We start from the raw sequence: 26,020 nt of genomic DNA, 5'->3' as shown, positions 1-26,020 counted from the left end.
GAGACTCTCCGTTCTCCACATTTTCACCAGCCTTAAAATATTGCGTATAGAAAGACAGATTAGAAAGACAGATTAAAGACAGATTAAAGACATTTTTTTAAGCAGTTCCATTTTCACGCTTGAACAAGACAAAGCACGGCGTTGAGCTCCGCCACTTTTACAACGAAGTGTCTTGATAATAAATATACAACTACCACGTATATAAAAACTCTTCCACTATAGTGCTACTATAGTGTAATTTTATAGTAAAACATATTTTGTTTGATTATGAATTACTACTTTCTCCATTACCTGCAAGCGGCTCGTTGGTCTAGGGGTATGATTCTCGCTTTGGGTGCGAGAGGTCCCGGGTTCAAATCCCGGACGAGCCCAATTTTATACTTTTTTTTGTTTTTTATTTTATAATTATAAAAATATATATTGTAATAATGTAATGTTGTTATAATAGAACATGTTTTCTCATTAGTATCATTGATAGCGATTATTGTTATCAGTCTTTGTCATATTGACATGGTCATAAAAGAATAAAGATATATTGTTATATTTTTTTAAAATTTAATGTACATTAAAATATTTAATATAGTTTATGTATACTGACATAATCTAAATAATATGCGTAGTGTATCTTTTCACCTAATTCTTCGCTGGCATGGTCAAATGGTAATAACTTACAGTATATAATATGACACAGAGGCTGTGTTGGCGCAAGAATACATGCGTGTGATTATAAACGTGATAGTTTTGGGCTCGATTTCCACTCGTAATGAACATTGCTCTGGTAAAGGAACAAAGCGCGGCGTTTAGTTCCGCCACCTAACACTCCATGCTTCGAGAATTCAGAAGAAGGTGACCCTTAACACTGGGAGCCCTCTTCCTACTCTGATTGAAATAATAATAAAAAAAGTATAGGTTTACAATAAATGAACTACTTAACTGTTCAATTTAGTGAAAAGTGAAGTACGAGTATAGTTAGTAACACTGCGTTCTCATGGAAATATAAAACAAAATGAAATAAAAATATTTTTACTACCGAAATAGCAATTGCACCTGAATGTAACTTTATATTTTAAAATGTAGGCGTTATTTTTGTTTCAAAATTTATATGTAGTATAATAATGTGTTTGATTTTCGCGATTATTACATTTTTTTAAAGGTTTAGCTGGATTAATAGCTTTAGCTGGAAAATATTTTTGGAAACCCAACGTTTCGAACACTATGCAATAGGTACGTGGTCACGGCTAGACTGATGGAGGAGGCATCCGTCTGTCAGACACAAGATGGAGGTAGAAAGTCAGCTAAGTGTGACATTGTTTGACAAGAAGTGGGGACCGGATACACATTCCATGATGATCATGATCTAAAATACAACATACAAACATAATTTAGAAACTGCTGTTATATTTTTCTAGGAGTAAAATTGCAAAATATGTGATATCACACAGTCACATTTATGTGACCAGTTAGTGAAATGGTCACACAAATGTGACCAGCTGTGACAAAGATGGGTGAGGGGTCAAAAAGTCATAAAATCCGTGTGACGTAATTGATGGATGCCCCTGGCTGAGTCTGTTTTATTTAAATAAGAGAGGACCTCGACGTTTGTTTTGGAAGTTGATTGTAGTTTTCAACCATTGTAGTGCTTTCTCATACAAGATAAATCTACTTGTTATTATTTGTGTCACGCTGTATTTCGCATATAGCAAGATAAGCAAACGGATTCTATTGTAAAGACAATTTTGATTGCACCCTCCTATATTATAATTATAAATATCATATACACAAAAGAAATATAAAACAAATAGCAAATACACAAAACACAAACATTTTACATCTAAAGATATTTGACTTAAAAAGAACCTAATTAGGACGAGACCTACACGTTTAATTATTTAACCTGTCACTTCGTGATGTAAAACCACTACTTTCACTAACTCAAAAGGAATATTTAAATAATATATGTACATACGTACCTCACATATAATGTGAGTGAATTATTTAGTGATTTTTTTTATGCTTCGGTTTCCCGCTTTATCCGTATAAAGAATAAATAACTTATTGTCAAGACACTCTGTTCTTTGCTTTCCGTCGAAAGAGATCTTGCGTGAAGAGTGACGAAATTCTCCGTCGCTTTTTGCCTACTGGTGTCGAGAATGGTAAAAAAATAATTCTCTCCAATGGATATCAAACCTACATTCAATGCACAATTTAAGCAAACTAATTTTATTTAAAAACACAAGCTTTAAATATTTAATTTAGGTAGAGTGAAGCAAAAAAAATCTATAAGAAAATACTTAGACAAAAAATGTGTAATTTGCATCACAATTCTTGTGTAAAAATCTCTTTATAAAGTTATTTTCATCGCAACGTTCTGTAATCATCTTTAAATTGAATTATGCACCTTCAAAGAACTTTACACCCTTAGGTATACGTATTATTCATTGTGTGAAACTAAAAAAATATAAACGAGTCATAAAAAGAGTATATCATCATAAAAACTTACCCAAATGTGGTGTAGTTGCACAAGCATATGTCTGTAAACGCGACAGGCTATAGGGTTCGATCTCAGTCGAGGGAATTAAACATTTGATATTTTAATTTCCTCGCTCTGGCGATGAGGCAAAGTGTGACGAGTTCTGCCAATCAACACACTGTGACCCCAGAACTCCAGAAGCGTGAACCTTATAAAAAATGTAAAATGGTTGAAAAAAAAGGTAAAATATTACTTTTTCCATACTCATCTCAAACACGGTCACGTGACATACGCCTTAGGCAAGTTCGCCTTTATTTTATTTGGCACGTTATAGAGTGAACTAGGCTACGATAGCTCTTGAAGGTCACATTACTTACGTAAACTTTTATTTATTTTACTTACTTTTATGTATAGGTAGGCCGTTGTGGCGCAACGGCCCAGTATTTGACTGTTAATGCCGCTGGGGAGAAAATCTTAGAAGGTTCCTAAGAAATATTAATGATTTATTTTAAGAAAAATTTTGATAATAAATATGAACGTTATGTTTGATTACGTTAATTGTTCAAATTACTTCATTAAGCAGAGCGAACTTCATGTTAAGTTTTTTTACTTATGTACGTACTCTTACCTAATTTTGAATCTTTGCATATTAAATGACGGAACCCAACCCCGCCTTTTGCCTCGTCTTCTATTACAACCATATAATATATGTACAGCTTCCAAGCTTCATATTTTGTGTTAACGAATGAATAGAGCGGTTCAAAGAACAAAATACCGTTTTACTTAAAGCGAAATAAAGCTTGAAAAAAAACAAATGCAGTTTTCTGCTCGACTGAACGAAAATGATGCCCGTGTGACCATTTTTACATAGGAATAGGCGATTTCAGTTTAATAACAGTTTATAAACTGAAGTACAAAAAATTTGAGACTTTTTCAATATTTGAGTATAAAAATTTAGTTTACAATTTTTACAAAATTATAAGCTTACTTTTTTAAATATAATTTATACGATAAAAAAGCAATCAGTATTTATCACCTAGTGTTAAAATAAAGTGTGTTCTGGTGTTTGTTATAGTTTTATTAATTTCATTTTTTTCCTTGGGATTTGGGAACCTAATATTAACACACATACACACACTCATTCGTTCCACACTCTACGTCCCTTTATTCATTTCATATAAAATTAATGCACCTGCAAGTTTATTTTCGTAAACTTCTATAAGTTGCATTTCCCTTTTAAGTACAATCGGAAATTGATAAGGATTTAATGGGCACGTCCAACTCACACTTGACCGGTTTCCTAACTACACTTTCAATTTTAAAAGTTAACCATTAGATTAAACCGTTCAGTTTTTTTTTTTTTTTTTTTTTTTTTTTTTTTTTTTTTTTTTTTATGGAAAAAGGACAAGGCAAACGAGCGTTCGGGTCACCTGATGATGATCACCGCCGCCCACGACCCCGTGCAGCACCAGAGGAGCTACAGGTGCGTTGCCGGCCTTTGAGGTGGAGATAGACGCGCTTTTTTCAGTTAAACTCAGGTTACATTATTCAATTGTCGAGATAGTCGTATTGGGTAGTCGAAGGATATAAATGATTATTACAGTTTAGTCTCAGAACACCTGAGCGTCTAAAAGCTTTTTTACAACAGAGCGATTAGAGCGCTCATTCAATATATTTTAGTTTGTAGAACGTGTAAGTACTTGTGAATACTTATGTTTGAATATTGTACGAAAATGTTTTTTTTTATATATATATACTTTATTGCACTTTGTTCTGTATCGTAAATCTGTAGTGAGTAATAAACCAGTCTGCGTTGAGCTGTCGTGTCTCATTGACGTGTCCCTAAATACAACAGTGGCGACGAGGATCATTTACTTACACGTGTTAGTTCGAAATTTATAACAATGCCTATTGGACGAGTTGAACCATATAATTTAGGAAATGGCAATTGGGACGCTTATGTTCGACGAGTGAATCAGTTTATTATGTTGAATAACATAGATAAGTCATTGGAAGTTGCCACGTTGGTAACTGTAGTGGGTGCGGAATGCTACGATTTAATGTGCGACTTGTGTGCTCCCAGCATACCTGAAACAAAGTCTTACGGCGATCTTGTAAAGTTAGTGAAGGAACATTTAGAACCGGAACGGTCCGAGATCGCGGAGAGGCACATTTTTCGCCAACGTGTGCAAAGACAAGGTGAAAGTATTCGTGAATACCTACAAGCATTAAAACATCTTGCGAAAACGTGCAACTTTGGTTCTTGTTTAGAAGTATGTTTGAGGGATCAATTTGTTTCGGGACTGTTCGATGAAGATATGCGATCAAGAATCTTCGCAGAGAGTAAGTTAGACTACAAGCGAGCGGTGGAATTGGCATTGGCGCTCGAGGCGGCGGAGCGGCACGCGGTTACGGCGAGAGCTTCAGGCAACTCGGCTAGCGCGCAATCCAGCGCACCTCCGCTCGATGACGACGGCTTGCACCGGATCGGCGCGGGCGCAGCCGGTCCGCGGGCACGTGGTGGCACCGGCGGCGGCGGCGGTGGCGGCGGCGCGAGCGCCAGCCGCTCGGCACGTGCATGCTCGCGGTGCGGTAAATTCGGTCATGCTGAAGGCAAGTGTCGTTTTAAGCATTACAACTGTGATGCGTGTGGTGAAAAAGGCCACTTAAAAATAGTGTGTAAAAATACTTCCGTTAGGAAGGGTTATAAAAATCAGTTTTTTTTAAATGAGTCCGATGCTGAGGATGATAATTGTAACTTTTATAATTTAGTTATTAATAATGACGGCGACGGACCGTTCTATATTAATTTGATGGTGGAAAATATTAAATGTAAATTCGAAATTGACACGGGATGTAAAATATCTATAATTTCTAAACATTATTATGATGAGAACTTCTCAAATATTCCAATTGAAAGTAAAATTCTTAATTTAAAATCATATACGGGTGACGTTATCGAGACTCTCGGGTACATTGTTGTTAATGTTTGTTGCGGTAATCATTACGCGAAGCTTAATTTATATATTATTAAAAATGGCGGGCCCCCTCTGATGGGACGCGCCTGGATTAAAGATTTAAAGTTAGCTGTAGTAGAATGCCATAGTTTATCGTATGAGGACTCGATGGCGACATCGTTACGTAATGAATTTCCGAATGTTTTCGCTAAGGGGCTAGGGACATTCAAATCTAAGTTTAGATTGTATTTAAAAGATATTACACCGGTATTTGTTAAAGCGCGGCCATTGCCTCTGGCTTTGCGGCAGCCTGTAGAAGAGGAGCTCAACCGGTTGCAAAGGGAAGGTGTAATTTTTAAAGTAGAACGGTCAGACTACGGTACCCCTATCGTACCGGTGGTTAAAAGTAATGGTAGTATTAGGTTGTGTGGTGATTATAAAATAACCATTAACCCATTATTGAAGGATTATCATTACCCTTTGCCACGGATTGAGGACCTATTTGCAGTTTTAGGGGGAGGTGAGCAGTATACTAAATTGGACCTGTCTAACGCCTTTCAACAATGTATTTTGCATGAGGACTCACAGCCGATGACGGCGATTACAACACATGTTGGCACTTTTGTTTATAAAAGGGTTCCATTTGGAATAAAATGTATTCCCGAAAATTTTCAAAAAATCATGGAGGAGACATTGAGTGGATTGCCGTCAACGGCAGTTTTTGCGGATGACATATGTATTACTGGTAAAAATAAGGAAGTGCATTTGTCCAATTTAAAAGCAGTACTACAAAGACTTAGTGAAAACGGCTTAAGAATTAACTTTTCTAAGTGTAAATTTTTCAGGGACAGTGTCACTTATTTAGGATATAAAATCGATAAGTTTGGTTTGCATACCGACAAAAAAAAAATTGAGGCAATTGTAGCTGCACCTCCTCCAATTAATATTACTCTACTTAAAAGTTTTATGGGACTTGTAAACTTTTATGCCAAATTTTGTATGAACATGAGCGATATTCTCAAACCACTCTATTGTCTTTTAAAAAAAAATATTAAATGGGAATGGTCAGATAAGTGTAAGGCAGCTTTTATAAAAATAAAAAATATTTTAAGTAGTGCTCCTGTCTTAGCTCATTATGATGCTAGCCTTCCACTTATATTATCGGTGGACAGCAGTTCTTATGGCGTGGGCTCTGTGCTTACACAGCGGTACGCAGATGGAACTGAAAGACCGGTGTGTTGCGCTTCGAGGACGCTCAATGTGGCTGAAGTGGGTTACTCTCAATTAGATAAAGAGGCTTTAGCAATAGCATTCGGGGTGAGTAAACACCACCAATATATTTATGGTAGACATTTTACTTTGCGCAGCGATCACCGTCCGTTAAGTTACATTTTCGGTAAAAAGAAGGGAATACCTGTGACCGCTGCCAGCCGTCTACAACGGTACGCAGTTAAGTTGGCTGCCTACGATTATGATATCGAGTTTGTAAATTCATCAAAAAACTGTTTCGCAGATGCTCTTTCCCGTCTTCCTCTCAGTTTGCCATGTAGGCAAACGAGTGGTAATGACCGAGAATGTAGTTATTTAAATTATGTACAAGGACACTTTCCGATTAGTTTTAAAGATATTAAAAGTGAAACGGTTAAAGATCCGGTATTAAGTAAAATTTATGGTTTTGTGATGTACGGATGGCCAGCTGAGAGGTTAACTGATAAAATTTTAAATATTTATTATAATCGAAAGGATAATTTACATGTAGATCAGGGTTGTTTAGTGTGGGGGTTTAGAATAGTGGTGCCTAAGTCCTTGAGGGAATTAGTTTTGAATGAAATACACGACGGTCACATGGGGATTGTGAAAATGAAACAAATCGCGCGTAATTACGTGTGGTGGGAAAATATAGACGCGGACATTGAGCGCGTGGCGCGGGAGTGTGCGTCGTGCCGCGCGGTGTCGGCCGCCCCGCCCGCTGCCCCGCTGCATTCGTGGCCCTGGCCTCCCGAGCCCTGGTCGCGACTGCACATTGATTTCCTAGGTCCGTTCAGTAATATGTATTTTCTCGTAGTTATTGACGCACATTCGAAATGGATAGAGGTGGAGAAAGTAACAACGACATCAGCTACAATTGTTATAGATAGTTTAAGACGGTTATTTGCACGTTTCGGTTTACCAAAACGTCTAGTGAGCGACAACGGTCCACCATTTTCATCGTCAGAGTTCGCGCAGTATTTGAAACGGAACGGTATAAAGCATACATTAATAGCCCCGTATAATCCGTCAAGCAACGGCGCCGCCGAGAATGCAGTTCGTTCGATTAAGCGTGTTTTAAGAAAGGCACAACTAGACAGAGAGGATTATAGTACGGCTTTAAACAGATTTCTATTTACATATAGAAATACGGAACAAAGTGCTACGGGCAGGGAACCAGCGGTAGCTCTTTTAGGTAGACGACTACGCGGACGTCTTGATCTGCTACGGCCCGACGTATCTGAACGCATTCGCAGCGATCAGTTACGCCGTGAGCAGAGCACGGGCCGTCCGCTACGAGTGTTGGCGCGCGACGAGCCGGTCATGTTACGTAATTATGGTAAGTCGGGTCGTAAATGGACTGAGGGGGTTGTCGCAAACCGAACAGGGCCAGTTTCTTATACTATTGAAACAAATAGTGGGCAAATCCATAAACGGCATATTAATCAATTACACAGTAATAAATCGCGCCATTCATTGAGTAGGACTATAGACGTATCCGATTCAGAAAACCAGGAAGATTTAATGGTTGAAGATGAGTCCTTCGCCAGTGAGGAGGTAAGAACTAGTGAGCCACAATCGCCCTTGCTAAACACGCCGCCCACGCCACCCGCCGATAATAACCGACGGGAACGAAAAGCTGCTTTACGGTGTAAAGAATTGTTAAGAGCATTAAAGAAATAAGTTTTTTTATATTATTAGATATTTATTTTTAAGATATAAGATATAAGATTTTATTAGATAAAATATTAGTATAATATAGATAAAAATATTAATATAAAATAATTCGTTTAATTTATAATTATATATATAATTAGTTTAAATATATAATTAGTTTAAATGTATAATTAGTTTAAATATATAATTAGTTTAATTTTTTTTTTTTAATTAAAGGAGGAAAAGTGTGAAAAGGAGAAAAATTAAGATAATTTTTTATGTTACTAAATTAAAGGAGGAAAAGTGTTCTGTATCGTAAATCTGTAGTGAGTAATAAACCAGTCTGCGTTGAGCTGTCGTGTCTCATTGACGTGTCCCTAAATACAACACACTTAAAAAATTACATATAAGTAAAACAAAATTGAAAAATTCGTTAACAATGGTGGGTTTATTTCTAAAAGAAATCTCTTCCAGCCAACCAAAGGAAGTGGATATGATTGTCCAACAGCGGGAAGAGATTACATTTTATTTACTATATTTCATTTTTTTTAGCCATTGCGTGATAATGCATTTGCGACACCCAACGCCGCGCTGTGTCTTGTTACCAGAGCAAGGAATTCAAAATAACTAATTACCCCATGTGGGATTTATTATATACTAACAACCCTCCCGTTTTCAGACGCTGTGTCGCTGCGTCAGGAGGGCAACTATTATACGTTATTTGATCATATATTGAGAGCATGTAATACTGACTTTCCGTTGCCCGCGTGCCTTTCAATTTTCCTATGAAATATTTTCTCGCGCTGAAAAGTAATCTACAAACTCTAAAAACGAATGTTGCGTTAGGGGTGGGATTTTTTGGAGACTACAAACGCTCTACAAAGAACCTATGTGCAAATTTACAAGATTTCAGGTTGAGCGGTCTGGGTTATGCGTTGATCACTATGTATGCTTGTCACCTCACAGTGTCATGTATTTAGAATATCTAGTCATCTTAAAAAGTTTATATAGTAGGTATAAAGTACCTTGTGAGAATTTGACGTTATGTTTCCGTGTGTCTTTAGATAGTGTGATGGGGGAACCCAACGTTATCATTAGTTTTATGAGCCTAAACAGACGTTACCGTCTCTACATAGAGTTATAAACACTTCCAGTATTGTGAATATACATAATGTATAACAAGACCAGGCATAACTATGTCTTATTAGTATTTTTCTTTCATGTCCAATGTTTTTCTATAACTTTGTTTCAACTTTTTTTCGTTTAAGCTTCTCGCTTATCCAATAATATAGCAGAGTAGGAAAGACACTCCGTCTTCACTTAAAATTTCAAAAGAACTCCAACATTATTGTCAATACTGAATTACACGTAAAAATAAAAACTTACCTTTTACATGTGACATTCGCAAAAAACGCTACCGCTTTATTGGGATGTAAAATGAGCCGTTAAGCCGCTCCATCGAGATTCTGAAAGCTTGCGAGTAAAAAAGTGTTAATGATGTGCTCCTTGAGCTCCACTGAAATGTCATGAGGATCGTTACATCGCTTATGTTCTCGCGACTATACGAGTATACGAGTATATTTGTGTTTCACTTCTGTGTACTCTACTTTTTTGTATAGAGTTCAAAAGTGACTTCCTTTAAATATTTTTTGGGAAATGTATGAAGATTTGAGCGAGACTCTAACCCACGCAATTTTTTTGTAAAACCATTGACGACGTTTGATAAGAACGTATGGCTTAGTGGCACCTTGATGGTTCTCAAAAGACACAGGTTCCAGTCCAGATACATTCAAATTTCCATTCCGTTCTCCGGAATTTGGGGGAGAATGGGGGGCGAGTCTCACTAGGTTCTCAGGTTCCCACCGCCTACACTTTTATGTGCGGGATACAGCATGAAGATAAAAAAGAATAGCTTGGAGTTCAACTTAACAGACAAAATATCTAAATGGCTAGAAAATGCCAAAAGTAAAAGTATTGTTTTATTGGCTAGTACGCTTGGCCTGAGTCCAATGGGCGTAGAATCGAATCCTACTTGTTTAAAATGTTATACATTACAATGAAATACTATGCCTATACTTATAGGCCAATCAGACCCACCTTTAATTTTTTTAAATATTGCTTGCTAGATTCACTTATCGATTGATAAATCTGTATTAATTTAAATTGTTATTTATTTTTATAATAAATTTATCAAATTTTTACATCATATATTATTTCTGTTCAAGTTCATGGTATACAACACGATACATATACGTAAGAACACAGTTCTACTTCTCATTTCTTACTTAATCTCAATTTTCGATGTATAATTAATTTTAAAGTACTAATCTATATATATAAAAGGACTTGTCCTCACTGACTGAGGTAAGACGCACGCACGACCGTAACCGCTGATGGTAGAAACGTTAAATTTGGACAAATGTTTACTTTTGTAATCTGGACATCCACTAAGAAGGGATTTTGAAAAATTTTAACCCTAAAGGGGAGAAATAGGGGTTGAAAGTTTGTATGGAAAAAAAATTAAATCGGCACCGATTTTTATAAAAATTGAAATTCAGACTCTTAAACGTATTTAATTGAATACGTGTTTCATCGTTTTCTAGAATTCCTCCTCTAAGGGTGCAAATAAGGGGTTGAAAGTTTGTATGGAAACATCTTTAAACCGCCAGCGATTATTATAAAATTTGAAACTTAGACTCATAAAAATATTTAATTGAAAATGTGTTTCATTGTTTTCTAGAATTCACCCCCTAAGGGTGCAAATAAGGGGTTGATAGTTTGTATGGAAAAATCTTTAAATCGCCACCGACTCTTTTAGACTCTTAAAAATACATTAATTGAACACATGTTTCGTGGTTTATTAGAATTCACCCCTAAATACGCAAGCGAAGCTGCGCGCGTCCGCTAGTACTAATATATAATCGAAACAAATTCTTTCTCTTGACGTGGGACTTGAACTAATTCTTACAATAAACCTTCATAACAATCATATTCTGGACCACAAGTACATTTTACCTAAAATAATTAATAATTAATTAATTAATAATTAATTAACAAATCTATTTAATATCTATAGATGCCTATATCAATTGAGGCATTTACGGAGCGTTAATAAAGTGCCTCTTGACTTAACTGTATGAGGCTTAATTGTCTCATACGGCTTGCGGTGGTAAACCACAACTTGCATAAGCATGTGTTATGTAATTATAGAGTGTTTCGCATATGTAGAGTTTTTAATATGCAAATTTATATTTCCTGTTTCTTTATATTGTCTGACTTAGTGAATCATTTAACTTTTTTTTCTTTTTTTCATTTCCAATAGATAATATTTAATTTACCTTTGATTACCTTAAGAAATATTGAACACTAAGAGATTTCCCAAAATTCCAAGTATGTCATAAGATTCTACGTAAACGGAGTTGCAAGTGGCCACTGGCTTCATATATTTGTGTTTTGTGTTAATTTCACGCTGTATCCCGCACGTAACAAGGTAGGCAGAGAAAAAATGGAAAATGGGAATCGAACCCACGCACTACGGCTGGCCTTTAAGCTTAAAACATTTATACCTAAAAAATATATAACAAAAATAGTGATTTGTGTTGTGTTATTTTGAGCAAAACTTTTATACTCATTCATAATAAATATCATTTAAGCGCTACGTCATTCAGAACGCTGTAGAAGGTGCGTAGCGTGTAGAGTTACGACCTGAAGAATTTACTTACTTATAATAGTATAAATTGGGTAATGAAAAGAGATAACAAAAAAATATAAATAAAGTAAAAAGTCCTTATTTTTTAAAAAAAATATTTAATAATAATAATAATTCTTCGAAAATAGTCAAAAATAAAAGAAAACCTAAATATATAACTTAATCCTAAATATATAAGGCCTACATCAAAGCCAATAAATTAAATTAAATGCTAGTAATCTATCCTATTTGCATAATATATTCTTCTTCTTTTTCTTCTCGCGTAACGTCTCATTTCGTGATGTACGAGTATGTTGAGTGAACCATGCGACATTTAGATCTTTACATTCCAAAAGCAACTCCCCGTGGGACTCAGTGCCATTATCATCGCAGGTAAAGTTGTTCGCCATATTTGGACTATTAATATGAATTATAACGATTCTCTATCAAACTATATAGAAAAGTTTTCACCATCTATCTCCGTAGATCCAGGTTGTAGCGGCAGAAAAATTCAATTAAGTCCACTATGCAGTGGACAAACAAGTTTGTATATCACTGCTTTATCTAACTCTGGGGAGTGTTACGGGGAATAATGTTTCACTCAGCTTTGTAACAACGATATCACGTTAACTAAACTAATAAAGAAACTTTTAACTTATCTTTATGAGTAAGCTTAGAGTCCGCCACTATAGTTTTGAGCTAATATGAAAAAGTAAAATTTAAAATAAAAGCTATTGCAACTTAGCTTATATAGCTAAAATCACATGGCTAACCGTAAAGCTTACAAAAGTTTAATCTTTTAAAGTGAATTTGGACCTAAGCTCTATATTTTCTTCCATTATATTCAAACTCCATACAAAATGCGGAGAAAACGGAGACTTAAAAAAAAACAAAGTGCACGCATGCGCGACACTTGTGACGTCACTTGGCCGTAGCACGCTGTCAGTCGTGCCTCAACCGGCCGCGCGCTAGCACTGTAACGCGCGCCGCCGCGTCCCCACCACATCACGTAAACAACAATATAAACACGCCACAATGTACACCCGCTCCTTATGATATACCGGCGTTGGATTTAAAAAAAAACGTGTATTTATTTCGTGTTTGGATGTATTCATTTCGGTAGTGTGTTTAAAAAAGTTTCGAAAACGTGTCTTTTTAGTGCCATTTTTTCTATAAATGTAGAGCTAGTTATAGATTCGATTACTCGCGAGTACAAATTTAAATATCCATTGCCTTCTTGCCTCTAAATAGTTTAGGCTTAAAGTTAGACGCGCTAGAGTTAGGTTTAAGTGTAATATTTAATACATTAGGTAAATACAAAACATTATCGATGTCGCTACTCTGCGGAGGTAAGTGTCCTCGTAAAATTTCAACTTGCCGTGTGAACCATGTCTAATACGATTTTCCCGCATTTTCTACAATAAATAAAGTTGGAAGCCGTTAACCTTAAAGTTTTAAGGTCATTAATGTTAAATATTAAATGTTAAGATATAAATGCCACGTTACTGAGGTTAAATTCACAGGACAAATGAAAAAAATAGTAATAGAACACTAAATACCACGCGATATCCAAAATATGTACAAAATATTTAATCAATGCCGAGATATAAAACAGCTACGAAGATATGAAAAGCCGGTACTTTCTCTATTAAATCTAGTGAATAAAACGAAGAAATTTAACTTATTTGCACGTAGGCATAAAATAAGAAAAGAGAGCCTTTACGTAGTCAAATATATTTGAATTGTTATTCATATACTACCATACCGTACCTAAACATATACGGGTACATGTGACAGATTAAATTATTTTATTTCATCCTTTATGAAAAAATCTTAGAAGTATTTTAGTATACTCGAAAAAAAATGGAAACTGACTTTTGTGTAAAATCTATTAATATAGTAATTGTGTACGTAAATTTTCCGACTAACAAATAAATATACTGACATATATAGAAGTTAGTCTATCAAAACTAAATAAATGGGGGAAGACTAAGAAACGACTTTTCGAAATTCTTACGGGATCGAAATCGAAAACTACATTTTGTAAACCTCGTTACATTGAATTTGCAATATAACTTTTCTAATTATAATTAATTCATTTTAAAAATTTAACCTTAAATTATGTTTTTATAATGCTACGAGTAATAAAAATTTTATAGCTTAAAATACAATAGTAATATAGTGTATTTGAATTGTTTTTTTTCCCCTCCCCTCGTTGCGCCCAATTTTTCAGACATACTTTTTTGGTTACCCGTCGATCATCGTCGTCGTTGGATCGAATAAAATGACAGTAGTTCATTTCGTCAGATGAATAATTAGAATTTTTCAAATATATTATCTTTAAGAAAAGCGCAAGCGAGAAAAACATATTTAAACCTAGTTATTAGACGAAAATTTTTCAGTGTAGGTTTAGGCAGTAGGCGCGATGATGGAGAGTTCAATCCCCAATCGGATAAATGAATAAAGAAAATGGTGTTTTAAGATTCGTAACTTTACAGGCGACGAATGAAAAACGAAATCTCTCGACAATAGGTTCCCTTTATCTACGCTGCTACGTGAACATAGATGAAAAATAAAAACTATTTAGGTAAACCTAAGGTAATTAATTATGTTTTATATTTTCGAAGACTATTAAAGTTTTTCTATAGATTATACGGAACACCTGGCGAGTGGCTACCAACGTTATAAATGCGCATTTATGTATCTCAACTGTGAAATTGCGTTTTTATTTGAAAAATATAATAAAAACATTAAAAAAAAATTTAGACACGTTATCCTTCAGTTTCCGCAACTAAAATGTCCGCTAGTAATATGACGCAATGGTTATAAGTTCGATGTTCACTCGGGGAAAGACGTACCAATACTTTTCTTCGGTGTGATATTGAAAATGCGGCGTTGAGTTCCGCAATTCAATACACTGTGCTAGGCGTGGTTATCTCTGTGAAAAAGTAGTTAATAATTTAATATTGTATTTTTTTATGATTCATAATTCATATCTATAATTTAAATATTCATATAAAGTAGACTTTTTGTCATTATAATCTACGAATTATTAATTATTCACAACGAGTAGCCTGTTCATTAAAAAAGGCTTATCTTGCTTACAATCATTTTAAATGGTTGTATACATTTATTTATTCAGGACTATTTATTTTTACAATAATACCTATTTTACTTTTTGTTTAGTTTTATAATTATTTTTATAATTTTTTAGCTTTTCGCCGTCTTTCGTACATAGCAAGATAGGTAGAGGGAATCTGGGCAAGCTAGTGTTAAGACACTTCGTTTCCCATTTTCCACTGAATTATTGGGGCTCTTGTTTCAGTCGTTTAATGTAAAATGTATCTCGGATCACTAAGAACATTTTCTATTTTCCACTTTTTAGAGATATTACACGGAGTGTATAATTTTATCACCCAATGACGCAACTTAACGCCGCGATTTATATTACACGACTGATAAAATATAATGAAATTAACTACGAATGCAATTTGAAACACAAGTTTAAAATTACATAAAATCAAATTAGTTCCATCTGCGCCCCGTTTTTCCATTGGAATTCGACGCAGCTATTTTTATTCACAAAATCTATTTCATCACGTCTATAACTGACCTAGACAACGCGAAACTGAAACTAAAATATGCAAGAATATCCATAAATTATGTAAAATAATTGATGTTGACATCTAAATAGTTTTCGAGCAGTATGTTATTCTAATATCACTCTTTGGTGCGTAATTCAATTTCATAACAGAAATTATAATAAGATTGAAGAAAAATATGCTTTTTTTAGATTATTTTTAGATGTCGTTACTCATCGACATCTATATTAATATGAAATTCTTTAAAATCAGTGAGTGAAAAAAATTGACAAGTAGGCAGCAAGGAGTTCCCGAACTTTCTGAAGCAACGGAAGCAACCAGATTTTTCATTTTAACTGGTTTTTTATAATATTTTTGCCATCTTTTTAATGGAATTCCCCAAAATACTTAGCTCTCTGCTTACTGCATATGTTAGAGATGTTTTTTGAAGCCACGACGTGTGTAGTCAAATCAATACCGTCATTATATTTCACATTTCTTTTAGTTTCATCATAGTAGGGTATATAGTAATCCAGACACTCCGTTCCTTGCTTTCTGTTTTATTTTTGAGACATTTTGTATCGAACGGTGGGACTCAAAAGAGCGGGAGAAGGAAATTATTTCAATATAATCATTTTTCCAAAGGGGATTGAATCCACAACCATTAGTTTTATAGTCAAATGCTGTTCCACAGCGGCAAAAAGTTCTCATTATTTTACATAAATTTTCCAAAAAAATACAAGTAGTTTATTACAATTTCATGTGTAACAAGCTAAAGAAGAGATATATATTTAAGAAATATATTTAACGCAGTGGTCGCACATTTAGTCTGCGACACTTCAAAGCGAGGTGACCTTGTTAAAATTAGTTGTTTCTTTGAAGAAATCATCTAAATAATTTGTATTTTTATTTATAACGCACAGTGTTAGAAATATCTAATAAGCGGACTTGTAGTCTAGGATCCGGCTGTAAGTCGGTTTATAAGTAAAAAATATTTATGTATCTTTTCAAATTAAGGTCGATCATGGCACAGAAGTACGTGCACGCGACTGTAAACGCGACCGGTTTGGATTCGATTCTCATATGAGGAAGGAAATGTTCAATATTTTAATTTTTTCGCTCTTCGACGGAAAGTATGGAACGGAAGTGTCTTGAGGGTAACGATGTATTTAACAATAGGTTCCCAGATCCCTTGTGGGATACGGCGTTAAGCTTAAAAAATATTTTATATATTTTATGTATTTCGGAAAAGGTATTTGAGAACAAGTTCTTCATTTATTCATTTATTTTCATTACTTCATTCTGATAGAGTAAGCGCGGTGCTTAGTACCGCCACTAAGCGCGAAATGTCCTAAAAATTTTGAGAAAAGTGGGAAGTAAGTGTTTTAACATTAGATTTTTGCTTTTGCCTATCCTGCTGCGGGATACAGCTTGGTTCTGGGAAAGGTATATGTGTCGAAGTAGTAAGGAATAGTATTTTATCCTTTTATATAATAAGGTCATTCCTTCTTAAGTGATTGAACTTGGCAAATTTAGTAAATACAAAGCGATTTAAAATGAGACAGCCATTTCTAAAAAAAAAACAAACATTATACAAATAATTTAAAGTGTCATCGCCTACACTATTTTAAAATTTTACGATCCATTTACCAAAGTGTTGAGTGACACGCGCCATAAGATGAATTAACAGATTGTTTCAAAAAATATTTGACACAAATATTTCAAATATTTTTTTTATTACATATTTTTTTCTATTTCCACAAATAATATGTATATGCTTATATACAACATAAGAAACTTATTAAGGAATCACTCTGCTCTTCATTCTTTCTCTAGGACTACATATTTGAATTATTCGCATGTATTGTGTATAGAATAACGAAAGTTAAAAATATTAGAAAATTATTTAGTGGGTCAGTTATGATAATAATAAAAAATATAAATACTACAGTCCTAGGTTCGTTAAATATTTTCTTCTTTTCGGTCTCGTAACCAGGCAAAACGTGTCATTGACACATAATGGCCCAAAAATTTTGCGGGAAGTAGAGAACAGAAGTGTCTTAATCGGGAACGGAGTTTCCAAACACTACATTTACAGGTACCCCCTGCATACCATACTATTTACAGGATACAGCGTCAGCGAATAGCTACAGAAAAGAGGCCATAATAACTCTATTTTACAAAATACTTGAACATGAAGACTGTAAATCAAATATGTACTAAAATGTACATGAAAGAACACTATTTCACTCCACCCAACAAAATAACATGACAAAGTGACAAAAGTTATGAAAAATTACAGCAAAAGGCTCACAATCGAGTTAAGGACGACGTGAAATTGCTCGAAACTGGCATACGTATAACGCTTTGTGAAATTCTTGCCAGAATTGCACATCCGGGCTATTAGCGCTACATAACGTGTTGAATCTTTTACTACGCATGTGTTTAAAATAAGTGTTTTACTATTTCTGGAAAATTGTTAGGTGAATTTTGTTCTTTAAATTCCTTTTATCCTAACTTGCCGTGGATAAAAGTAGGGATAAATTAAGTGGAGTACGTAACTCTCTTAATATTAGGGTAAGTAAAAAATCTGTTTTAAAACGGAAAAAATCTGTAAACGCTTTTCGATCTCGATTTCGTAATCTAGTTTTACTAAAAATAATTAATTATTTTTATTCTCTCGCTCTTTAGATGCATACAAAACGTAGGGCTTAGTTCCACCATTCAATACTCAGTGTTTTAATTTTTAAGAGGAACATGGGGAATGGAGTGAGTACTGTATGCGGAATATAGCATGAAAATGAAAATTAAATTTCTGCGTGAGAGAAGTGAATTTACGGAATCTACTATCTCCTTCACAGGTTTTTGTTATAATTTTTTGCACAATTTACTTCTAAATTCGGAATTGCAAAGAAAATTAAGTTTCTTTTATATTAAGAAACTAATGTCGGAGAACTATATCACTTGAAATCTGCCTTTTACTTTCTCGACATACGTAATTTTAGGGAATTATTCACTTAAATTAAAAACAAGTACAACAGAAAAGTAGTTGCGGGAAAATCGTATGAATATTTAATATATTATATAATAATTATACTTATTTTTAACTGAAATGGATCCAAGAATTCATAAAATTCATAAAATTCATAAAATATCCGGCAATTTGGTTCACACGGTAAGATTCTTCTAGTAAATAGTGTAAAGGCACAAACGAATACCGCTTTAAAGCACCTCATCTTTACTTTTCAGAACCCGGCCCTCTAATGTCAGAGCCGCTTTTGAGTTTATATAAGTCACCCATGTCAGGTATGATCATTTATATAGTTTTTAATTAAATATATTAACATACATATATTTATATTATACTAGCAAGTAAAACATGGTTTTGCCTGCTTAAACTCATTGTTATATTATAGCTAAATTATACTAAAATTGTTCATGAATTGTACCCTAGTTGTTATGCTGATGTATAAGGTATGTTACGGTATATAAAATGTATACACAAATTTTACTTTCGTTTCGAAATAACATGAAAATATTTTTTATTTGCAAAAAGTTTTATCTGGATAGAAAGCAGGAACAGAGTTATTTATTATTAGATTCCTTCTGCTTACACTTCATAATGGACACACAGGAAAATCATGAAGATATTTCTCGCCTCATACAATAAAGCTAAATCATTTGTATTTTTTGGGGTCGTCGTAGCTCATCGGCCTAGCGTCTGACGCGACGGTTGTGAGTTTCATTGCCGCTCGGAGGAATTAATTTAATTTCTCCGTTATACTAAGAATGAAGAAAGCGCAGCGTCGAGTCCCGCCACACAATACGAAATTATGAAAATGTAGTGGTGAGGAACGGAGTGCCTTAACACCAGGTTCCCTTTGACTAACATACTACATTAGGGATTAAGTGTGAGTCTTAAAAAAATAAAAACACACGCATACCTTCGTATATAATTTCTATCATTAAATTAATAAGTCCGTCCGAACAAAAATGAAACGTTCAGCGTCACATTAATGCCGCCATCAAAAGAGATTTGAAAAATAATCTCTCAGATTTATCCATATAATTAAAAAGTTCCAAATTGAATGGATACGTGTGTGCGTTGCAGGTAGACAGGTAAAATAGACATTGTGTAATTAGTTTATTGTTTTTTTTTATTAAGGTTTTATTTATTTAGGATATATTTTTTTATTATACAAAACTGATGAAATAATATTGCAAATCATCAGTTTGCAAATTTTGTTTAAACAGTTTATAAAATTATACTTTTTGTCTTACAGTACCTAGTTATAAAATGACAAGATTTTACAGCATTACGTATTTTACCACATAGAATAGACAGAGAGAATCTAGTGTTAAGATACCCAGTTTCTCAATTTCCATCAAATTTTCGAGAGATTTCAAATTAAGTGGGAGAGCGCTTTAGTTCGCTATCGCTCTTGACTTTGAATCAAACCAACGACCGTCGCATTTACAGTCAGACATTGTGCCGCTACACTACAATGAAACCTCTGAAAAAAAACTTTTATATAATAAACATGCCTGCAACATATCACTATATACGAGTACCTTAATATATTATACATACATATATATACGTATATTTGTAACTCATTTCCTTAACGATCCGAGAGGTGACTTTTTGATACTCGATTTTATGTAACTTTTTATGGCTGAGATCGGATGGTTTTTCGGTTCGTCGGCTTTATACGATGTCATTCGCTGATTTTTCGTAATACAACAGTCATTTACATATATACGTACACATATAGATACATGTATATATGTAAATGTCAGTGAATTGATGTTGATTTTATTAAAATTTTATTATTTTAATATTTATGACGAAAATAAACATGTCATTTCAGTTATGGGAAAATTATTGGCTCAGGGTTCAAGTTTTACTTTTTAGGTTAGACAGAGAGCTTAAGATATCTCCGTTCATTTCCGCAGGCTTCTGGAGCAAAAGCTGAAAAACACAACGTCGCGCTTTGCCTCGAGATGATAAATGTTACCAGAGTGAGGAAATAAAAATAATTTATTACTTCACTTCCTCCAGTCAGAATCGAACCCATAACCTCTTGCGTTTTTAGTCGCACGATTGAGAACTTGCGCAAAAACTTCTTCAAACTTAGGTGAAAAATCATCACACTCTCTCACTCTGCAATCTATTATCATCCTTGATGTCTAAATCGTTTAAATTTCATCAAAACATTAAACCCTAGATTGTCTAGAGTCTAGACGGACAAAAACATTTCAGTCAGAACTTGGTATTGGCCTCCAGATATATGTACGTAAGTGTGTGATATTTATCACGAACTTTACGATGAACACTTGGTGAAGATTTTTTGATACGAAAAGTATTAAGAGTTGTAAACTTTGAAATTGCTTTGAGATACCTCGATCTTATCGGAATGTAATAATTGGCTTCGTATCATTATTTCTATAATAATATCTTATTTGTCCGCTTGGAAAATGTTATGATTTTCTACAATTTTATTTACTATCTTTTTAACCCGATTTCAACCTGGTCTCATAGGTTTCTAATCTTCAGTGATTTCCTTATTAAATTAAGATTTAAAATTTGGAAATAAAGCACAACAGTCTTATATTAGGAAAAAGGTGAGAACAGAATGTCTGGATGAATGAATGAACACCAGATTGTCACAAAAAGTATTTTAAATCGAAGAGATCATAAGAATAAATCTTATATTCTAACAATATAATATTAACATTAATACTGTTAGAGAACTAACAAAATTGATTTTAAAGAACTTTTTGTAGCTTCACCCTTAAAAAGAATTACCTTCACAAATACAAAAAAACGAAACATAAATGAACTTAACATTATTTAAAAGTATGCAAAATATTCAAATAATAATCCACGCATAAAGTATCAACTGCATTTGGTCCGGTAGTTTTTGAGTTTATTCGCGAAATCACGAGTGACGTCGCTTTACGAGTACGCCCATATAATAAGCTGTCCAACCGTAAAATTTTCATTGAAATCGCTCCAATGACATTTCAGTTTATTAACGTATGTTCAACGCTTTATCAAATAAAGATACAAGTCCCAGAGGATGGAGGTTAAAATTAAAATTCTGGATAAAAAATCTGTTTAAAGTTTTTTGTGGCTGTTTCCTTTTTTGAGTCAATTGTGGTTATTCATTTTATACTTCGCTTTTGATATAAGTACAGGGAATCAATTAAGGTATGATAGTATAATATTAAGAATGATAATATTGAACTTCTTTTAAAAAATTATGGATGAGTTGACTCAAATCTTGGGACAATGTGTATTTGACTTGAACTGACAGTTGAAGATCACAAATATTTTTTCTTAGATAGCCTGTCCCAAACTGTGTTAATTACATACTGTTGCTTAACGATATATCGCGATGTACCCCGCACATAACAAAAGGCAGAGGCACCCTGGGAACATAGTACAAAGATACTCCGTTCCCATTAAGACACTTCTGTTCCCCGCTGTTGATAAAAACAAAAAATGGTCTCATCCAAGTATAACAGTGGTAACTGGTACAATAATATATATTTTGCTTATAATACAGCAAAATTTTGGGTTTATTTAAATTAAAATTTGGTCCATTGTGAATTTTGAGAGATAATGCGAACATTCCATTGTCTGAAATCAAGTGAGATCTCGCTACGTAACCTTTATCAACATCACAGGGGAGTATGAAAGTGTGCGCGAGTGAAAACCTCTTTAAATGTAAATATATTATCGATTTAAATAGTCTACTTTTTAAATATAAAGCTTCTTATGTTAACTCGTTAGACAACACATTTGTGATTTGTGACCTGATTTTTACATAACTGGAATATCTCATTTTCACTCTTAGTGGTGTATAATAAATAATTTAAATTAAATTAAAATCGTCATAACAAAAAAATATTTTAAAAAAACAGTACAAAATAAATATTTAAGGCGGCTCCCGAACAACAGACATTTTATCGCAAGTCCAACTCGCACTTAGCTGGTTTTTTCTAAACTTCCCCACACATCTTGAGTAAGGCAGAATAAAAAGAAATATACTTGTTATTCCAATACGGATAGAAGTAAACAAATTGTTTGTCACTAAGTTGTTTAACAACCGCAGTATTTCAGCGACGCTGTTATCAGTACTTCTATATTACTTCATTTTGTAAACTACGCAGTCTTATATCTTCTAGGACCGTCTGTCGTTGTAGTACTTGACTAGTTCTTGACTACAGATCGTGTCAGGTAAAATGTTTATTTATTTGTATATATACAAAACTCGTACGTTTCTGAATGACTGACAGACAAAGGCACAGACGTAACTACTTACAAAATTTAAATTTGGTTAGGTGGATTAAGGCGTGTAGGGGAGCTTTAAATGAGTATGTCTTGAAATGTCCTGATACCAGAATTTACTCATATATTAATATTTGCCTTAAATGTAAATGTGTAAATATTAAATTTTGATCAAAAAAATTAAAACAAATGTGAAAAAAGTGATTTTTTCCATCTCTGGAAATACCAATATATTATTCAGTTTTCTTTTCATATATTTGAATAAGCATTCACATTCATAATATTTAAATATTGAAGGTAATTCCGGTCAATCGTTGCGGTAAATCCCCGACCGCTCAATTGACTCTATTCATAATAATTATTCCGATTTTGACGACAGTGCTATACTATTTAATGTAGAATAAAAGCTTATAAAGCATAAAATAAATGTGGGTCTGTTAAATTATGTATTATTTAATAAATAACAGCTTGTCACTTCGTTTGTATCGATTATACAACGTAAAACCTCTATATTTTTTGGCGTGGGAATTACTAGAAATCTTCTTTTAGCTTTATTCTCTTTTCTAGTAACCTAGATTTCACTCTCCTTCGTCCAGTTGTTTTAACTGTGCGCGGTCTGTCATTGAATCAGCAGCAATAAAAAAGATTAATAAATTATATTTATATTAATTATCGCCTTTGTACCGCATTGGAATGTTGTCTGTTTCTAAATGTGACGGTTTTCGATTCGATTCCTTATCGTGGGAATATATTAGTTTCATTTCATTCCTCTGATAATAAAATAACAAAGCCTGGCATTGAGTTTGGCCACTCAATATAAAATTAACATAACCCTAAAAAATTTAAACAACCCTGTATTCCCCCGAATGGACTCGCGCCACGCGTGGGTCATATCACTTCAAAATGACCTAACATTATAACATCTCTGAAATACTTACACAATATATATTTAAAGTTACAGCATCCCTATTCTCAGATGACAAGACACCGTCCTTGAACCCGAGCGGGAGTTGGCTATGGAATTATTAAGTGGAAAGAGTAATTGAATTTTGCTCTCTGTAAGAATATTTTAAGGGTAACTCATGAAATATTTATATGTATATTAAATAACGTTTCGTTTCAGTGTAATTGTTTTTTTTGCTCGCGGCGTTTTGGAATTTAGTAGATTAATCGTTTTGTTTCAATTTTGCCTTAAATAATATGAAGTGTTTTTAAATGTAAGTAGGTACATATATCAGGGGTTACCCTGAATTGAGTTTTGTGTAAAATTTCATATAATAGATACTTATCTAGTGCGGGTAAACGAAGCGCGGCGTTAAGTTCCGCCAAATATCCAGCAGAAATCAGTTTCTTTAACTATCAAAAAATACAAAAATCTATTACAGTTTAGATAAAAGTTAGTTTTAATAGAACACATTAATTTCCCAAGATAACGGGTGAGTAAACATCTCCAACGTTCTTACATTTGAACAAACACTCTACATCCGCGTCCACGTCCACAACCGTCTCGGCTTTAACAAACGAATTCGCTGCAAAACTACTAAATTCTGAATAAACAGCTTTCTCATTCCATTATTTTGATGAGTTTTTTTTCTAGCTTTCACGCTTTATTCCGTTTAGTTTTTAGGATATGTAACGGCATTCTAGTGTTAAGAAATTCGTTCCCCACTTGCGCCCAATTTTCGAGATATTGTGTATTGAGTGGTACTCACCGTTGCGTTTTGTTTTCTTACTTGAGCGAGGAAATTAAAATAATTCATTTAGTCTCATAGGCATCGAACCCAGAACCGTCGCATTTACATTTAGACTTACATTTAGAATTTTTGCCGCTGCGCCATGATGGCCTCTAATGTGTTTATCTGTTGGACTTTTTTTCATTGGCAAAAGAAATAAATGTTGAAAAGAAATTTGTTTTACTTATACGTACATAGTATTTGACAAGTTGATTAAACAAATGGATAATTAATAATACACCTGTTAAAAATTAAAACATAAAATCAAAACATATAAAAATACGGTACACTTTTAAAACATCTGATTTAATTTAGCGTACATATAAGTTTGGGGGAGTGGGAAAACATTACGGATAGTCTTCCCGAGAGACTTACGAGAACTGCAACAAACGAGATGCTACATACAATTTTACTAAGATCCATTTTTTGTTCCGTTAGAAATATTATTCCAGGGCCAGTTGTGGTTCAGTGGCACCAGCGTGCTACTGTAAATGCGACAGGTTTGATGCCCAATCAAAAAAAAATATATATTTAATCATTCTTCTCCTCGCTTTTGGTAAGGAGCCAAAGCGCGGCGTTGTATTCCGCCACTCAACACGCAATGCCTTGATAATTCGGCAGAAAATGATGGCGGCGAAAGAACTTTTTTCTTTTTTTGTGTCACGCTGTATCCCACACGTAGCAGGTAGTAGGGGCAGAGAAAACATAGGAACCTAGTGCAAGATTCTACGTCACGCTGCCTCGTTATCGTATAAGGAAATGAAAATATTAAATTTTTCATTTTTTGGAGTAGGGATTGGAAGACCCACAACCTGCCGCGTTTACCGTCGCACGCTTGTGCTCCTCCATGACTGGCCTCAAATCTATGTGTATAATAGAAAATAATAATAATAATATCTTTTATACCCAGACGAAGCCACGGCAGGCCGGTAGTAGGCAATAATCCCAAATCGGCCTAACTTTGCGAACAGACGGGGATTAAGAAAAATTTCAATTATACTTCATTGTACGTAGAGGATCGCAGCGTTGGGATTTTACTTCCTCCTAAATCAAACCTCGGACAAAGTATTTCTGTATAATTTCCTTGATTCATATAAATCTTTTGATCCATATAATTAAATTTTCTAAATATTATAAGTACATTATTGAAGAAATTCTTTATATTTTTAATTTTAAATAATAATCAATATACGTAACATAACTCCAAGGCCAGTCGTAGCGCAAGGACCAAAGGGTGCGACCGTAAGCGGCAGGTTGTGGGTTCGATTCCCACTCGATGCCAGGACACTTAGCATGGTTATAGCTGCCTGAGTATAACCATTCTAAGTGTATGACAATGGCTAATATTATTCCCAAGAAAATTTAAAAAATGAGCTTTATAATTTAACGA

The 26,020-nt window shown here is 34.1% G+C and overlaps 1 protein-coding gene and 1 non-coding gene across 3 annotated transcripts in view; both read left to right on the top strand.

Moving 5' to 3' along the window:
* The first annotated feature begins 299 nt into the window (after window positions 1-299).
* Window positions 300-371, top strand: TRNAP-UGG (transfer RNA proline (anticodon UGG)). Its single transcript has one exon. It is a non-coding gene; the product is annotated as a tRNA-Pro (tRNA).
* Window positions 372-12,959: 12,588 nt separating this feature from the next.
* The window catches only part of bru3 (CUGBP Elav-like family member bruno 3), a 516,795-nt gene continuing 503,734 nt past the window's right edge, over window positions 12,960-26,020 (top strand). For both annotated transcript variants that reach the window (XM_085203136.1, XM_085203135.1), the window contains exons 1-2: window positions 12,960-13,368; window positions 18,850-18,906. In XM_085203136.1, coding sequence (XP_085059262.1) covers window positions 13,350-13,368; window positions 18,850-18,906 — 76 coding nt within the window. In that variant the 5' untranslated portion in view covers window positions 12,960-13,349. The remainder of the gene's footprint in view (window positions 13,369-18,849; window positions 18,907-26,020) is intronic.

This window comes from Heliconius melpomene, chromosome 19 (assembly GCF_056956725.1).
Source record: "Heliconius melpomene rosina isolate 202511_hmr_F chromosome 19, ASM5695672v1, whole genome shotgun sequence".
Classification (NCBI taxonomy): Eukaryota; Metazoa; Arthropoda; class Insecta; order Lepidoptera; family Nymphalidae; genus Heliconius; species Heliconius melpomene.
The sequence above is the reverse complement of the archived record's forward strand: the minus strand, read 5'-3'. Positions and strand labels throughout refer to the sequence as shown.